The sequence below is a fragment of the Syngnathus leptorhynchus genome, chromosome 14, assembly GCF_054491065.1.
Source record: "Syngnathus leptorhynchus isolate UIUO chromosome 14, UIUO_Slep, whole genome shotgun sequence".
NCBI lineage: Eukaryota > Metazoa > Chordata > Actinopteri > Syngnathiformes > Syngnathidae > Syngnathus > Syngnathus leptorhynchus.
Window position 1 is genome coordinate 3,315,900 of NC_141208.1, and position 14,148 is coordinate 3,330,047.

General features: G+C 44.7%; 1 protein-coding gene across 14 annotated transcripts in view; it reads left to right on the forward strand.

Moving 5' to 3' along the window:
• Positions 1-2,121: 2,121 nt before the first annotated feature.
• mbnl1 (muscleblind-like splicing regulator 1) overlaps positions 2,122-14,148 on the forward strand; it is a 28,812-nt gene continuing 16,785 nt past the window's right edge. For 3 of the 14 annotated variants that reach the window (XM_085930715.1, XM_085930718.1, XM_085930717.1), the window contains exons 1-2: positions 5,527-5,754; positions 11,644-12,485. In XM_085930715.1, coding sequence (XP_085786841.1) covers positions 12,312-12,485 — 174 coding nt within the window. In that variant the 5' untranslated portion in view covers positions 5,527-5,754; positions 11,644-12,311. Of the gene's footprint in view, positions 2,604-5,514; positions 5,755-5,779; positions 6,625-7,966; positions 8,114-8,136; positions 11,301-11,643; positions 12,486-14,148 lie in introns of those variants that run through there. The other 11 variants (XM_085930719.1, XM_085930721.1, XM_085930709.1 and 8 more) reach the window with 10 other exon arrangements.

A 14,148-nucleotide genomic window follows, 5' to 3' on the forward strand; every position in this document is an offset into this window, starting at 1 on the left:
TCTTTAATCACCCCGTTGAAAACGTCTTGGGTCAGAACTCGATATTGGTCATAAAATCTAAATATAAGGCCCCGGAGGCTGAGCTGTTTCGCAGACTGCCTCGCACTCTCAGCGGTAATAATAAAAAAGATTCTCGACTCGACTACACGGGAGTCGGCCGCTCTTCCAATGACAAGAGAAGTGCTTATAATGGTGTTTTACTTCTTAAAAGCTTACACGGCAGTTTTTTTTGGTATCCTTGCGTTACTCTTCCTCATCACCCAGCCTTTTCGCATATAGACCGATAGGTTCTCCGCCTTGTCTTTAATAATATACTAGTCCCATCCCACAAGCCTCATTATGACTCACTAATCATAGGTTTCCGCTTGATTCCCTTTTGGTCACTATCTCCTCTCTTGTTGAAGCACTCCATAAAACGGAACTTCTGCCTCTTCGAGAAGAAGAATCCAAGAACAAGTAGAGAGCTATTGTTGACTTTTTCGGCAGGCGGCTCCGATCAACGTGATTGGCTGAGGCAATGTTATAATGCCAGGCACTCATCTCGAGGAGTTTTAGAATTACAATACGTAGGTGGCAGGTTGAGTTACCTGGTTGCTAGGTTACTAAGTGGCCTGCCTGTCTGTCTGACTGAGGATGGATTTGATAGATTTAGTCCTCTGATGAGTCGAGATAACTTGATTTTATACATGGTTATTTATCGCTACTTTGAACTTATAAGCAAAAGCAAGTTAGTTGTTTTTGATGGATTGGAAGGAAGTAGGACAAAGTCACTGACATTTTTTTTGGGCCTTGTGCAATTTGTTAACTTTTATATTTCTCTTTCATGCAATTATTGCGCTCCTCAGATGAGATCCTGACCATTTTTGTGAAATAGTTTGAATGTGACGCCGTGATTATAGCGAAACAATTCACGGGTACTTTGTTACAATTTATTATATTTACACAAACTTTCTCACTGTTTAGCGTAGATGAGAATGCAGGCGTGCCACTCGCCGATCACAGCGTCCTGGGAGCCCTAAAAGGGAAGCACTCTTGATTCCTGGCAGCTCAAGGAGGAGCAAAGACTAAATTAGGCATGGTTTCATTGACTTCCAATTCCCTGAGTCCCAGCATCCCTGCAGCCACGGAAAGGAGAAGAGAGGAGGCCTGGTAAGTCAGATGAGATGAGGAGCTCAGAAACCTTGTTGCTTTTCCATTACGAGGAGACAGGAAACTCCACAAATCAATCAATTGAGCATTTCAACATAACCAGAGCTCTTTATATAAATCAGCGCTGCAAGGCTTGTCGTATAGCGTATACGTGTAAAAATTCCGAATTCCATCCAAAAGATGAATTAACTCCACCCCAAGCAAGGAACACAGGTTGCATTTTGCATGTTTATGAGATGGCTTCTAGAATCTTTTCTTTTTCACCACCAAGTCTACATAATGTCGTTTCAAATTCTCCCTGTAGTTCTGGTCTATTCGATTCCACTCGATTCTTTTCGTAGCGGTAAGTGTAAGAACCAAATGTGCAACTTTTATTTTGTGTTGCTGTCTTTCCTGGGCTGATGAATCACTAAGTCTTTTTTTTTATGCTCTTTTTTGCTGTGCTGTCCAGCATGATTGACTGCGTCTCTTTCTGTGCACGATCAGCCCCAGACAGGTGCTGAATACTGCTGAGTGGCCTTGCCCGTGCATGCGTACGTGTGGGGGGGCTCCAGAGACCTGCCCCGACATTCCTGTGATACTTCCAGAGATGCCGCAGTCCTTGGGGGGGGGGGAGAAAAGGCCCTGAGTGAAGACCAACTGAAGGTGGTGAGTTGAAACCTGCCTTCTCTGAGAGTGTTATGGCATCCTTTTTTTTTTTTTTTCTTTTTGCAACCACTTCCTGATTTGTGCTTTCATTCTCCACCACTTCCTCTCCCCACACAGTTGCTTGCTTCAAGAATGCAAACATATCTGACAGCGCTTATCTATCGGGACGCCTAGCCTTTTCACCGATAGTTGTTTGCCATAACATTTTTTTTTTTGTCCATTCATCCAGAAGATTTTATTTTTTTTTATAGGTCAAGGATCGCTTAACCTGAGTATATGGGCTCGCAATGTCTGTTCTAGGTCATCCGTAAAGTGTTGACATCCCACAATGAAGGACGTAAAAAACCTCATTATTCATTTGTTGACTTAAGAGCTTCTTCACCTCAATACTTTTGGACACAGAAATGTCATGTGTAACAACCGCAGTTGTGAAAGTGAACAGGAAGAGGAAGTTAGAAAAAAAAAAAAGGGGATGCAGAGAGACCTAAATAAAGTGGCCATATTTGGCATGAGATAATGCAAGCCACAGATGCAAATGAGATAAAGAAGTGGTTGTCATGGAGACGTGATGTTGCGCAGTGATGGCTTCGCTGTAAACCTGACCACACTTGCAGTATGGCCGTTGCTAAGCAGAAGGCGCTATTGTGAGCGAGTGAGAGGGGAGAGTGAGTAAAGTAGCAGACGGATAGAAAGAAGGGGGGGGGGGCGAAAATGTTCCTTCATGGTGCCGTGCGTTGCGTCAGCGTGACCTTTTCTTAAAGTGGTTTTGTTGGTCCAAGTGGCACTTGAGCGCCAGACACACACAGGTAAGCTCACTCCGAGCATTCGTCTCTGCTGATTTTTGTGTTTGTAATCGATTACTTTGCATCAGTTGTGTTTCTTTTTTTTTTAACTTGGCAATTACATGCAATGTTGTCCAATTCGATTGTCAACGTATAACAAAGTTTTTGGTTTGCGTTAAGGACATTTCATATTTTTGCATTTGCAGTATGTCATGTAGTATCTCGACGGAGAACCTGCTCGAAGGCCGAAGTGAAAGGCCTCTTCGGAAAGGGTGTTTCCATTCGATTTCTTTTTATCTGCAAGATAAGCTTCCAGCTTGTGTAGGGAGGCGCACACACAGACATACACACACACACACATTCTTTCCAGTGCCAGATGAGGACGAGGCAGCGTGCTATTTCCTTGCTCTGTATTTCAAACTTGACAGCTAGCTTGAATTACCCCTACCTAGCCCCTCCTTGTGTGGAAAATAAATTATGAGGGGAAAAAAAAAAAAAAAAAAATCAACAAATAATGCACTAAAGTCGCCGAGTTTTCAACAGCCACGTAGTTCCGACGTAACTAACTAATGTATTTATAGCCTCGCTCGGGCTTAATATAACATGTAACACGATTATTTTGCTTTTTTTGATTCCACTGCCACCAAAATAAAGTCAAGTTAAACGGGTTAGTTTGATTGCTGCTCCCAGCTGCTGGCCTTTCCGCAGGCAGGCAGGCAGGCAGTCAGGCGGGCAGGCGTGCTCCCATTGCAGTGGTATCGCTGTGATGCTCTGTAATGGAAGCCTAATGTGTATTTGCGGCTTAGTGATAGATGAGCAGTCAGAGGTTGGCACACCGAGCCTCGGGGAGATTTCCTCGGGAGAGTGAGAGTTCACATTAGCCGGCCGCTGGCATTTACAAGAGGTTGGGAAATAGCAGAGCTCTGACATGATAGGACAGTTTTAAGGTGGAAATTTCTTCTCATCGGGGAAAAGGAAGACAACGTGTGAATAGTTAGGTAGGGGATTTGTGCGAGAATGCTACCTATTACCTCGTCTTTATCTCGTAAACCAACATTTCTGACCGTTTCTTATCTTGCTGTCAAATATTTAGTAATCACACGGTTGGAAATGAACAGCTTTGGTGTGTCCAGTTGGTGGAAATCCCCTTCAACTTCATTTTTCATTTATAGAACACGTACTTCCTGTTTTCGGTTGGTTAGCGTTAACGTTGGTTAACGTGTGTGAACTCATTGAGTGACCCCATTTTTTTTATTCTGGTTTTTTTTCCTTCTTTTATTATTTTTATTATTATTATTATATGTGACCCCATTTTTTATTAGTGTTGTAGTGTTTTTTCCTTCTTTTATTATTATTATTATTATTATTATTATTATAATCAGTGGTAGTAGTTTTTTGTCTTTTTTTTCACTGCATTTAATTATTTTTTGTGAACAAATATGATTTATTTTGAAGACACATACGGTCTTGCAATTGTAGAAATTCAGAAACTTTCAATGGATCCCAGGAGAGATTCATTGCTTTGTTAGGAAAGAAAGCAAAATGAAACCTGGCTGTTTTTGCCAGATGTAAAGCAACAACAACAAAAAAACAACAACCTTGTTTGTTTTGTATTGTACATGGAGCAGATAAGGAAGGAAACTTTTCTTAAGTAGCTAAATGAGCAATCCATCTGGCATCTACAAACTTGGATCACACTTTGAATTGGACAAGGCTGTTGTAACAAATGCGAGTGCTTGCGGTTCTTTGGGACGAGATGTGGATTAGAGAATTCAACTTTGAGCCAAAGTGCTGGACACCAATTTGATACAATTAACGCTCATTTAGAAGGATGGAAACCAAAGCCAGAGAGAGAGAGAGAGAGAGAGAGAGAGAGCTGGCCCGCGCTTGGCTTCAGCCGAAAGGGAAATTCCACATTAGTTTTTTGCAGAGCCGCGATCTTTGGTGGCATTGTGATACGTTATCGCCATCACCGTGTCTTTCGCTTTGCCCCAAATCTAATCACATGACTGTTTGTGTCTTCCTGCGTATCAAACAAGCTGTTGCAGCAGGCACATTGCAAGCCGCTAGTGTTGCAGCTGGGTTGAAGGGCACGGTGTGTAAATTTGACATGACTTATCACAAGATTTGTGTTTAGACTGTCCCGGATTAGATGGGGAGGGGAACGGAAAGATACGTTTCGAGCTTTGGCAAGTTTCATCTGAAAATGTCGCCAATGCACTTGCAACGTTCGAATGGAGTTTACAATTGAACCTTTGTTTTCATCCAAATATGACATTTTGTATTTAACATGCAACATCCCATTCAACAATTTTGGGGTCGCAACAAGCATTTCCAAGTGATTGCGCAAGAGGTTGTGAAGCAATATGAGAATTGAGCAAGAATTTCCTTTCTTGACTAGATTGTACACATCTCATATTTCATTTGATGCGTTTCCACGCTCTACCTTGTCATTTTATCGGGCTCCTGTCACTCATCTTCCCCCTCTTTTCTCTATCTACTTCCGGGTCTGACTGGGCAGGCAGTGGCCATGTTGCTGTTATGGTGTGTGTGTGTGTGTGTGTGTGTGTGTGTGTTGTCCGCCTGCAGCAAGGAATGAAAGAAGGAGGATGAGGAGACTGCAGGGTCTGCACGGCTTGAACTTCCGCCTTCTCCTAATAGTCGCCCTCCTCCTCCCCAGCTGTTGCTACTGAACCCCCCACACACACACACACACACCCCACCCCACCCACCCATCGGCACCACTTTCCTTGGGCAGCAGACAGATGATCCAGAGGCTGGAGAGAAATTCGGCCCAGTTAGCTCAGCCACTGGAGGAGGCAGGGGTGGGGAGACACTGGCGTAACAGCCAACGCTGCAACGTGCACACGTATTTGCAGACACACACTCCTCCTCCCTCCCTTCCTCCCTCCCTCCCTCCCTCACTGTGGTTTGCTCTGCACAGCTCCTCCGCTCATTCGCTGCTGATTCACCCGCTTTCCTCTCTTCTGCCAGTCGCTCCGCTCTGCCGTGCCGTGCCGTGCTGTGCTCTGCCTGCCTGCCTGCCTCTGCCTGAGAATGGTCCAGCCGGTGCCTGGGGGTCTGCTGTCGCAGCCTGTCTGAACACACTCACAACCACAAGTGTCAGTCGACACGCGGAAGCACTCACACATTATCCGGAGAGCAATGTGAAGAGGTAAGAGCTCGCTTCGTAAACCTTCCTCCCAGCCACGGCGGTTTTAATCTCGAGCTTTCCTTCCCCTGTGGTTGCTGCAGTCTTGACTTTGTAAAGTGGGCGTCTGTGCACGGGAGCATTGGCGACAATTGTTATGCGCCTGCCAAAGGGTTAACGTCTGTTTGTTACTGCTTTGTTTTATAGCCACTGGCACGGGCAACACTCACTGCTAAGGAACACTCTTGCCTTAAAGCAGACAGTCACAATAGCCATTTCCTGAGGCGAGTTCACCAGAAGATTTTCTGACGCGTTAGCGAGCGCGTGCGTGCGTGCGTGCAGAGCGCCGTCGTCGGTCCAGGAAACGGCAGGGATCAATAGATCAGCCACGTTCGGACTCTTTGGAGTTATCCTGCAGAGCCCTGGCGAACATTTGAGTCCCGTCTACCTTCCATTGCTGCGTCAGCCCAAAAAGGGGAAGCATGATTTTGCATGTGCGTGCGTTTCAACGTGTGCGCACTGCAAACGACCGACCGACCGACCGCCCCGCTGTATGTAAATGATATGTGACACGTGAAACTGCTGCTACCTTATATGGTAAGCACAGTATTTCAGTACGGTAGAATCTTGCCAAGCAATCCGGGTCGCGGGAGGAGAGGGTGACTCCGTCGGTGGGAGTGTGTGTGTTGTGTGCGTACGTGCGTGCGTGCGTGTGTGTGTGTGTGTGTGTGTGTGTGTGTGTGTGTGTGACTCGGTGAGTGTTTGCATGTGTCTGGTGGAGAGGGAGTTACCAAGAGAGAGATAAAGTTGGGGAAAACGAAACAGAGGCAAGAAGTAAAAGGAAAAACAAATGTACTTCTCAGGGAATCTACTCCTCAAGGCTCAAACTGAATTGTAAGTAGTTTTTTTTTTTTTTTTTTTTTAATCACATGAGATCGTTTCACTCGGAAAATTCTGGCGTGTGTCTCGATGGGCATCGAAAGGATTCGCCTGTTTTTTTCTCAAAGTTGGCGTAAAGGGCTCAGATCACATCGACATGGGATTCTGCTAAAGTCACGATAGGATCAGTGAATCTTGTGACGCGTTTTAAAAAAATAATAATTGTAAAAAAAAAAATCATCTTTTATTCTCGTCCCCTTTGACACCCTCCCTACTCATTACGAGCGCCCCTCCCCTCCCCTCTCATCTCATCTCATCTCTCCAGGCTTCCTCTAGGTGGTGTGTCTGTGGTTGAGGCAATGATGTGGAATGTTGTTGTTGTGACTTTGTGGGAGTCCGTTGATAGCTCAGACAGTGGCGCTCATGCGCACGCATTATCGCAAGTATGTACACATGCGGCGGGAGATTACATTGTCTGATTTAGAGGAAGAAAGTTGAAATGTGTGTTCTTCGCACTCAACAGCTCTCCTTGCATGTGTGGAGTTTATGATATAGTGTACTGGTGGGATTTTCTACTTGACGGCATTGGCGCTGACAGGTTAAGCCGTTACTACACGAGGGCTTTTTTTTTTTTCTTTTCGTGTTTTTACAGTGTTGTGACCACTTTTCAGCAGTGTGTCATAACTCCAGTTGACTGGAAGACACTGGCTCTAATGAGCACCAGTATTTGCCTCCTTGACCTTCTCTGATATTTAGACGCTTTTTACATGACTAATAATCAGACATGTTGACCGTAAACTCCAGTCCAGCTGTTTTAGTCTGACTCATGCTGGTTCTGGACAAAGTAGCAATAAGGGCCTTTAGGGTTGTTTTGCCTTGTCGTGTCCAAAGAAAGAACGCATATTTTGCTTCGAGAAAATAGCAGCTCAAGCAATTCTAAACTAGCTTTAGTTTTACTAGACCACACATTTTTTTTTTTTTTATGATGCAAAGTTTTATATTTTATAATCAATTCAATTCAAAATTAATGAAAGAAAATATTTCCACATAACGCCCAAGGCAAAATGCCAGCAGTCACATATTTATTTATTTTAACATTTATTTATTTAACATTTATTTATATTTATTCATGTTTAATTTTTTTAAATATATTGATGTTTATTTTTATGTATTTTTATTTATTTATTTATTTATCTATATGTATTTAAATCTTTATTTATGTGTTGATTTACATCTATTTATTTAGTTATTCTTTCCACGGCATTCCAATCATACCTATCCTGCTGTCGGGTAATGCTGGTAGCCTTCTTTGCAAGTCTTATTCTCTCGTCTCCGCATTTGTTTTCTTCCTCACCAGGCCACCGGACGTGTGTGTGTGTGCATTATTAGGCCAGGCAAGCATTCATCACACCTCATGAGCTTGACTGTGCTCCCTGAAAATGATTAACTCGATGAAAGTCATCCAGATAACGGTAACGAGAAATAGGCCTGACCGATTTGGAAGGTAAACAAACCCCGGGAAAAAAAAGTGAAATCCTTATTATGTTAGTTATTGTGATTTTATTTCACTCTTTGTGTTTTTTTAATAGCAGGGTTACATGTGTTTTGATTCCCATCAGGATCTTTTTTTTTTTTTTAACCCTGGTGTTCCAACACCACAATTTATCATTCTTGTTATTCTTTTATTACATTTCACACAAAAATAACCCATTTGCACATATCTGGCGAGTGACAAGGGCCAAAAAAGCTTTGTTCCGGATGAGGTAATCACGCAAGACCGTGTTTTCCATTACTATGCAGTGTGTATAGTTGTAGAGGAAGATTTCCTTTTACTAATATAATATTACACAATATTAAGGGCATGCTCAACTATGAACTCTATGACATATCTAACCGCTGTGTAGAAATCAGCCCGTGGGCTGCTGCTGCTGTTTCAGCAGTGACCCAGACGACATAAATGAGATCCAATGAGCTTCTCATTAAGCCGTAAGGCCGAGCATTATCGTTAATATCCGTTGACTTCACCACATCCTTAACACACACACAGTCTTGCACACAAGACTTAAGGATACACACCATTGTGTCAGGGTGTGTGCAAAACAACAGACCTCATTGTCTCCGGAGGTTGGCTGACGGAAGAATAAGCGGGGGATTGTTTGCGTCTTTGCAAAAAAAGCAAGTTGAACGAATCGTCGCGAGATGGTTATGATTTCGTGATGAAAATGACAACATAGCATTTCTTGCTGAGGGTATTCAGCATGGCGGAGTGTTTTCTGTGGGAATTGTGGTCGTCAGTAAAAACTCTTGTCATTGTGGAAGGAGACAAAGAAGCCATGCGACTTTCTAAGCTAGCATCAAATGTAGCTTACGGAAACATCAGAAGAATATGTTTAGGTCGGTGGTACGGTACATTTTTAACAGAAGTTTGGTTCTAAGTGCGTTATGCTAATCATTTATAAATTAGCCAATTAGCAGGTTCAAAAAACAAAACAACGTAAGCACCTCACAGCTCTTTATGTCGTTATGTGTGGAAGCTACAAGAGATAGAACGGTAAACATATACGTAAAGGTCAGAGAGGGCGGGCGTTTTATTGACACGCTATAATATTCCGAGTAGCTGCATCGGCATCGCGACGAAGCCCCGCGGTGTTGTGTTTCCCCCTTCCTAGCGTCCTCCACTTTGATGACCTATCTCAGCACACTGTCACCCCGCCTCCACTTCTATCAGTATGCTGAAAGCCAGCAGTAGCAAACAAAAGGAAACATTCTCCTCTGCAGTCGAAAAAAGATGAAAATAGAAGCTATCATTTTCCGACCTTCTGTTGCCATAGTAGATGTTGCAGCAAAACAAGACGGAGACGGACGCCGCATCGACTTCAAGTGGATTTGAGTTGTGGCACTTGACTAATGATGAATCACCCCATGTGCTCTTTCAGGAAGGCCTATCATAACTGTGAACCGCACCCTCTCTGTTGTTTTCTCATTGCCGCTCAAGTAGTTAGTCATCCCGACAACTCCGAGACCTGCCTGTATTATGTAGATCTTCTATCGGGCCGGGATTTCTGGCTTCGTCGCCGGTGCGAAGCTCGGGTTAGCGGAACGACCAAAGCGAAGTAAAGAGAAAGATACGCTCCGATGCAATGTTACAAATGTTACAATGTGCACTAAAGGCTAGCTTCCCTTCCGCTAATGTTGGATGACCTTGCACCAGCAGTGGCGGAGCTAGAGAACGGGGGGTGCCACGGGAGCCCCCCCCCCCCCCATGCAGGGCCCACTTTGCAAAACAACATCAATTATTCCGAGAAAGGAGATCTTCAGAACCGGAGAGACGAGACGATTTGAATGAATTAGCAAAAAAAAGGGCTTGGCCTAACTGGTAAAAGATGAAGCAATCAATAAGGGAAAGATATCCATGTTCAGACATGAAGGATCATATCGAGCGCTCCTTATGAGCTTTACTTTACAGCGCTACAAGCTGAGCAAAGTAGAAAACATTGGCGTCTTGACTGCTTTTCATATCTTAAACGATGAAGGCGTTTGATTTGACTGAAGCGTGCCGTCGCTGTTAACAAATGCAATTTTTTTGGGTGAAAAATTGCAAAGGCAATTGCAATTTTTTTTTAAATTGCAATGGGAGTACCGCGAATGGTACACTGCTGTATTTTTATTTTTTTTTCCAAAACAAAATTAGAAATACTCCTGATCTTAATAGGCTTACTTTTGATCGCATTCTTTTTACTTGTACCTTTTATAACCCATTATCTTTAAAACAAAGCTCATAAGTAGTTACTTTCGGGAATACATTCCCCTAAAGCTTCATAAAAGTTTTCATGTTAATCACAAACAATAACCCAGCAAATATATGCCCTAGCTCCGTAAAAGGTTGCCTCTAAGATTCTATGATTTTCTTTTTTTCCATGTAGTGCGGGTTGATTACAGTGCAATGTTTGTATCAAGATAACGCTGGCAAATTGAAAGGTCATTTCTAGCCACAAAGCTACTTTTGTTATCATGCAATGTCAAAGCGAGCTGCAGTTTGGTTTGAAGCACATTCTAACCATGATGCTTGGTCATCATGACCTGGACTGCGTTGGTGCAGAGCTCCGTTGCAGTGCTGCAGTGCCGTAACATTTGCACTTGCTAGCATTGCTCAAAGTGCACACGCTTGTACTGGGGGGGATACAAAATTCTCGACACGGGGGGTGTGGCGACTTAACCCTTCCTTTGATAAGAACAGACTCATCCCTCGGGAGACTAACTATTCAAATTCCACTCGCGGTTTCAACAGAAGTCGAAAGTACAAACGACAAAACAAACAATGGCGTGTCGTGATTAGAGAATACTCAACGTGACGAAAAAGTCATTGTGTATTATCGGATGACAGAAATCCTTATGTTGGAACGTGTGGAAGAAAAGCCAGTGGTTAGTTTTGACTCTTTTCCACTCCGGCAGCGGGGCAGGTCAGCCTTCCCTAGGCTCCGCCTCCTCTCACCTGGCGCTCAGCCCAGAATGTTGCTGCAACTCCGCTTAGCGCCCATTGGCCCACGGTCTTGGCGGAACTTCGCAAGGAGGGAAATGACTAACCTCTTTTCCCCCCTCATGCCCTACCTCAACTTCCCCTTTTCTTTCACGCTCTTCCCCTCTTTGGTCTTCAGACACATTCGCAATGGCCGCCTTTGCTGCACTCTGCTGTAAGTCAGTCGAGGATTTGTTTTTTCATCTCATTTCATTGTCGTCGACGTGGTGGAAAGTTTTGAATGGCCGCTTTGTACGCGCCAGTGCGTCGCGTGTGTGTTAGTGTGTGTGATGAGCGTATGTGCACACCATGTGTGTTTAGCGCAGTGGGCGGGTGAAAGTTTTATTTGTCGAGCTGACAACCGCCGCATTTCTGACATTTTTACACATTCTTTTTGTTGACCTTAAAACAAAAGGTCACACCTTGCTTGATCCTAAAGAGTGACCAAAAAAAAAAAAGTTTTCATTTTTTTCTCTCTCTCTGTCTCTCTCTCTGTGTCTCTCTCTCTCTCTCCCCAGAGGAAGTGCCTTTGCTGATGTGTGCCGCAGCTTTGACCTGCTTCTACCGCTGAAGCTCTATCTTCTCCCCGCCCCTCCCGCCTCGCTCGCTTGCCGCCATAGCGCAAGGAAAGGTGGCCGCGCCCTCCTCTGACTGCGCTCCGACCCGTTCGTCCATCATCGCCATCCAACCCCCTCGCAGCGGGCCGCAACCTCCGCTAAGCCTCACCTGACAGCGCCAACTGGCACAAGGCCCACCCACGCAGAGCATCGCACACCTTGCCTTTACTTAACCTTCGCCTTGGGCCTTCTAAGCCTCCACGCGGTCCTCAGTGTCTTGAAGTCCCCAACTCCACCCAGACTCGTCACCTTCGTTGCCTGCTTCACCGCATCCTAACTTCGAGGGCTTTCTCTCCTATGCCGCATTGGTTTGTGAATGTTCCAGAAAAAGAAGAGCCAGTGAACATTCACGGATAAAATCGTACTCACTTGATGGAGAAGATGGCGCAATAACATTCACAGCCTTTACTTTCGTCCTGCCACATTTCACCCTGGACACGCCTCAGTCGATTGGAAACTTTTTGTCAACGCGACATCAATATCGACCCCAAATCGTGGATTAAAGCCCAAGCGGTACTTTTTGATCAACCGATCCGACCGGGAGTTGCTTTTGGCGCCGACGAGTTGCCATGGCGATGAACATAGCACAGATCCGCGACACAAAGTGGCTGACGTTGGAGGTATGCAGGGAGTTCCAGAGGGGCACGTGTTCCCGCTCGGACCAGGAGTGCAAGTTCGCTCATCCGGCCAAGAGCTGCCAGGTGGAAAACGGACGAGTCATCGCTTGCTTCGACTCGCTCAAGGTAAGAAACTGAAAGAGGAGAGACGAGCGTGATGGACGCCGTCGGTAAGACACTGAGCGCATGCCTGCGTGGCAGACATCAAGTCACTAGCTACAAATAGCAGCCAGTGCAGAGCGAGCCATCTGGTCCCAGCGTGTGTTCTCCCTCGTGCCGCCCATTTCTGGTCAGGTGACTCCGACATGTGATTAAGAGCCCGGAGAGGTGGGGAGAAGGAGTCGAAATCCCGCCGGGTTCAGGAAGCGGATGTTTTGTAGCCATTCGCTCAGCGAGTCGAGTACGTTGTAAACAAGTCTCCGTCTTTCGCACTCAGAAATGTTCTTCGGGCCTCACCTTTAACCTTTGACCCACTTGTACATTTTCTGAGCTTGCTGGTGACTCACGGTTCTTGGCAGCATGCAGATAGGGCAGGGTTAGCTCGAGGACAGTTTGTCGGAAAGAAGAGCACGGTGTTTACAGACAGATGTGGTCAGAGGCGCATGTGCTGAAGTCTTCTCGGATTACGTCATGTGTATCAAAGGTCTTGCTGAAGCAAGTCAGGTGGGCTTTAGGAAAAAGGGGGACAACTGTGAATTACAAGCAAATAATATCGGCGTCATACTAAAACAATCTAAAATCCTTTTGTAAGATTGAATTTGAAAAACGGAAGTGCCACGAAAGCAAGTCCAGATGACCCTCATTTGTCGGAACGCTGTGATCCCTGCGTTCCAGACGGTGTCGATTTTCACTGACGCAGCAGTACAGAAGCGTCGCGGAGGACGAAACCTCTCCATACGACAGCACGTGTTTAAATTGTCATTCTTACTGACAGAATCAGCTACCGACCAAGGAAAAAAAAAAAAAGTAACTGGCAGACATACAGAGGCTGTCGAGTGAACCTATTTTGGTACTCAGACTGATTTGTGTGTGTGAGTTCTTCGACCCACAGAGGATCTCAAAAAAAAAAAAAAAAAAAAGGACAGCAAATGGGTGTCAAGTCTCCCGATTTGTATGTCACAAGTTCACACTTGAGTGGAAAATCATCAACGCACTGATTCATGTTCACATTTCTCCATGTCACTCGTCATCCTTATTATGCCACGGTTTGACCCCGCCTCCTTCACTCTTACTGCATGCGAGTGAGGATCGACCTTCTTCTGGAGAGCGTATAATTAGAACAAGTCTCACATGATCATCAGCGCATAGCTGAATAGGTCACACCCAAAGCTAGTCGTTTTTTTTTTTTTTGGGTTTTCCACGCTACACCTACTTCACTGTCCCATTATTGGAGTATTTTTATCTATGAGCATTAATTTGATATCTCCCTCAAATAAGATAATCAATATGTTCAACGAGGCCTTGCTGTGTGTGCAAATTAGCCAGTAGGCTGATCTCTGTTTGGTGCAGCGCAGGCAGGCAGGCAGCTCAGTGACATGGAAGAGGTGTAAATATTTGGAGAAGGATAATGACCGGCCGGACCCCCTCATTTTAAACTTGGCTCGTAACTTTTTTAATGATTAACTCCTGAGTGAAAGGTTAAGTGCAATCCTTGCACATAGTCGTGCTTGTAACATTGAAAAGTGAGACTACTGTAGAATAAATCAAACACATCAGACACGGAATCAATCTTTATATATTGGTGGACTTCAGGGGGGTTTTGTCTTTTTGCTGCATTTTGTAGCAACTG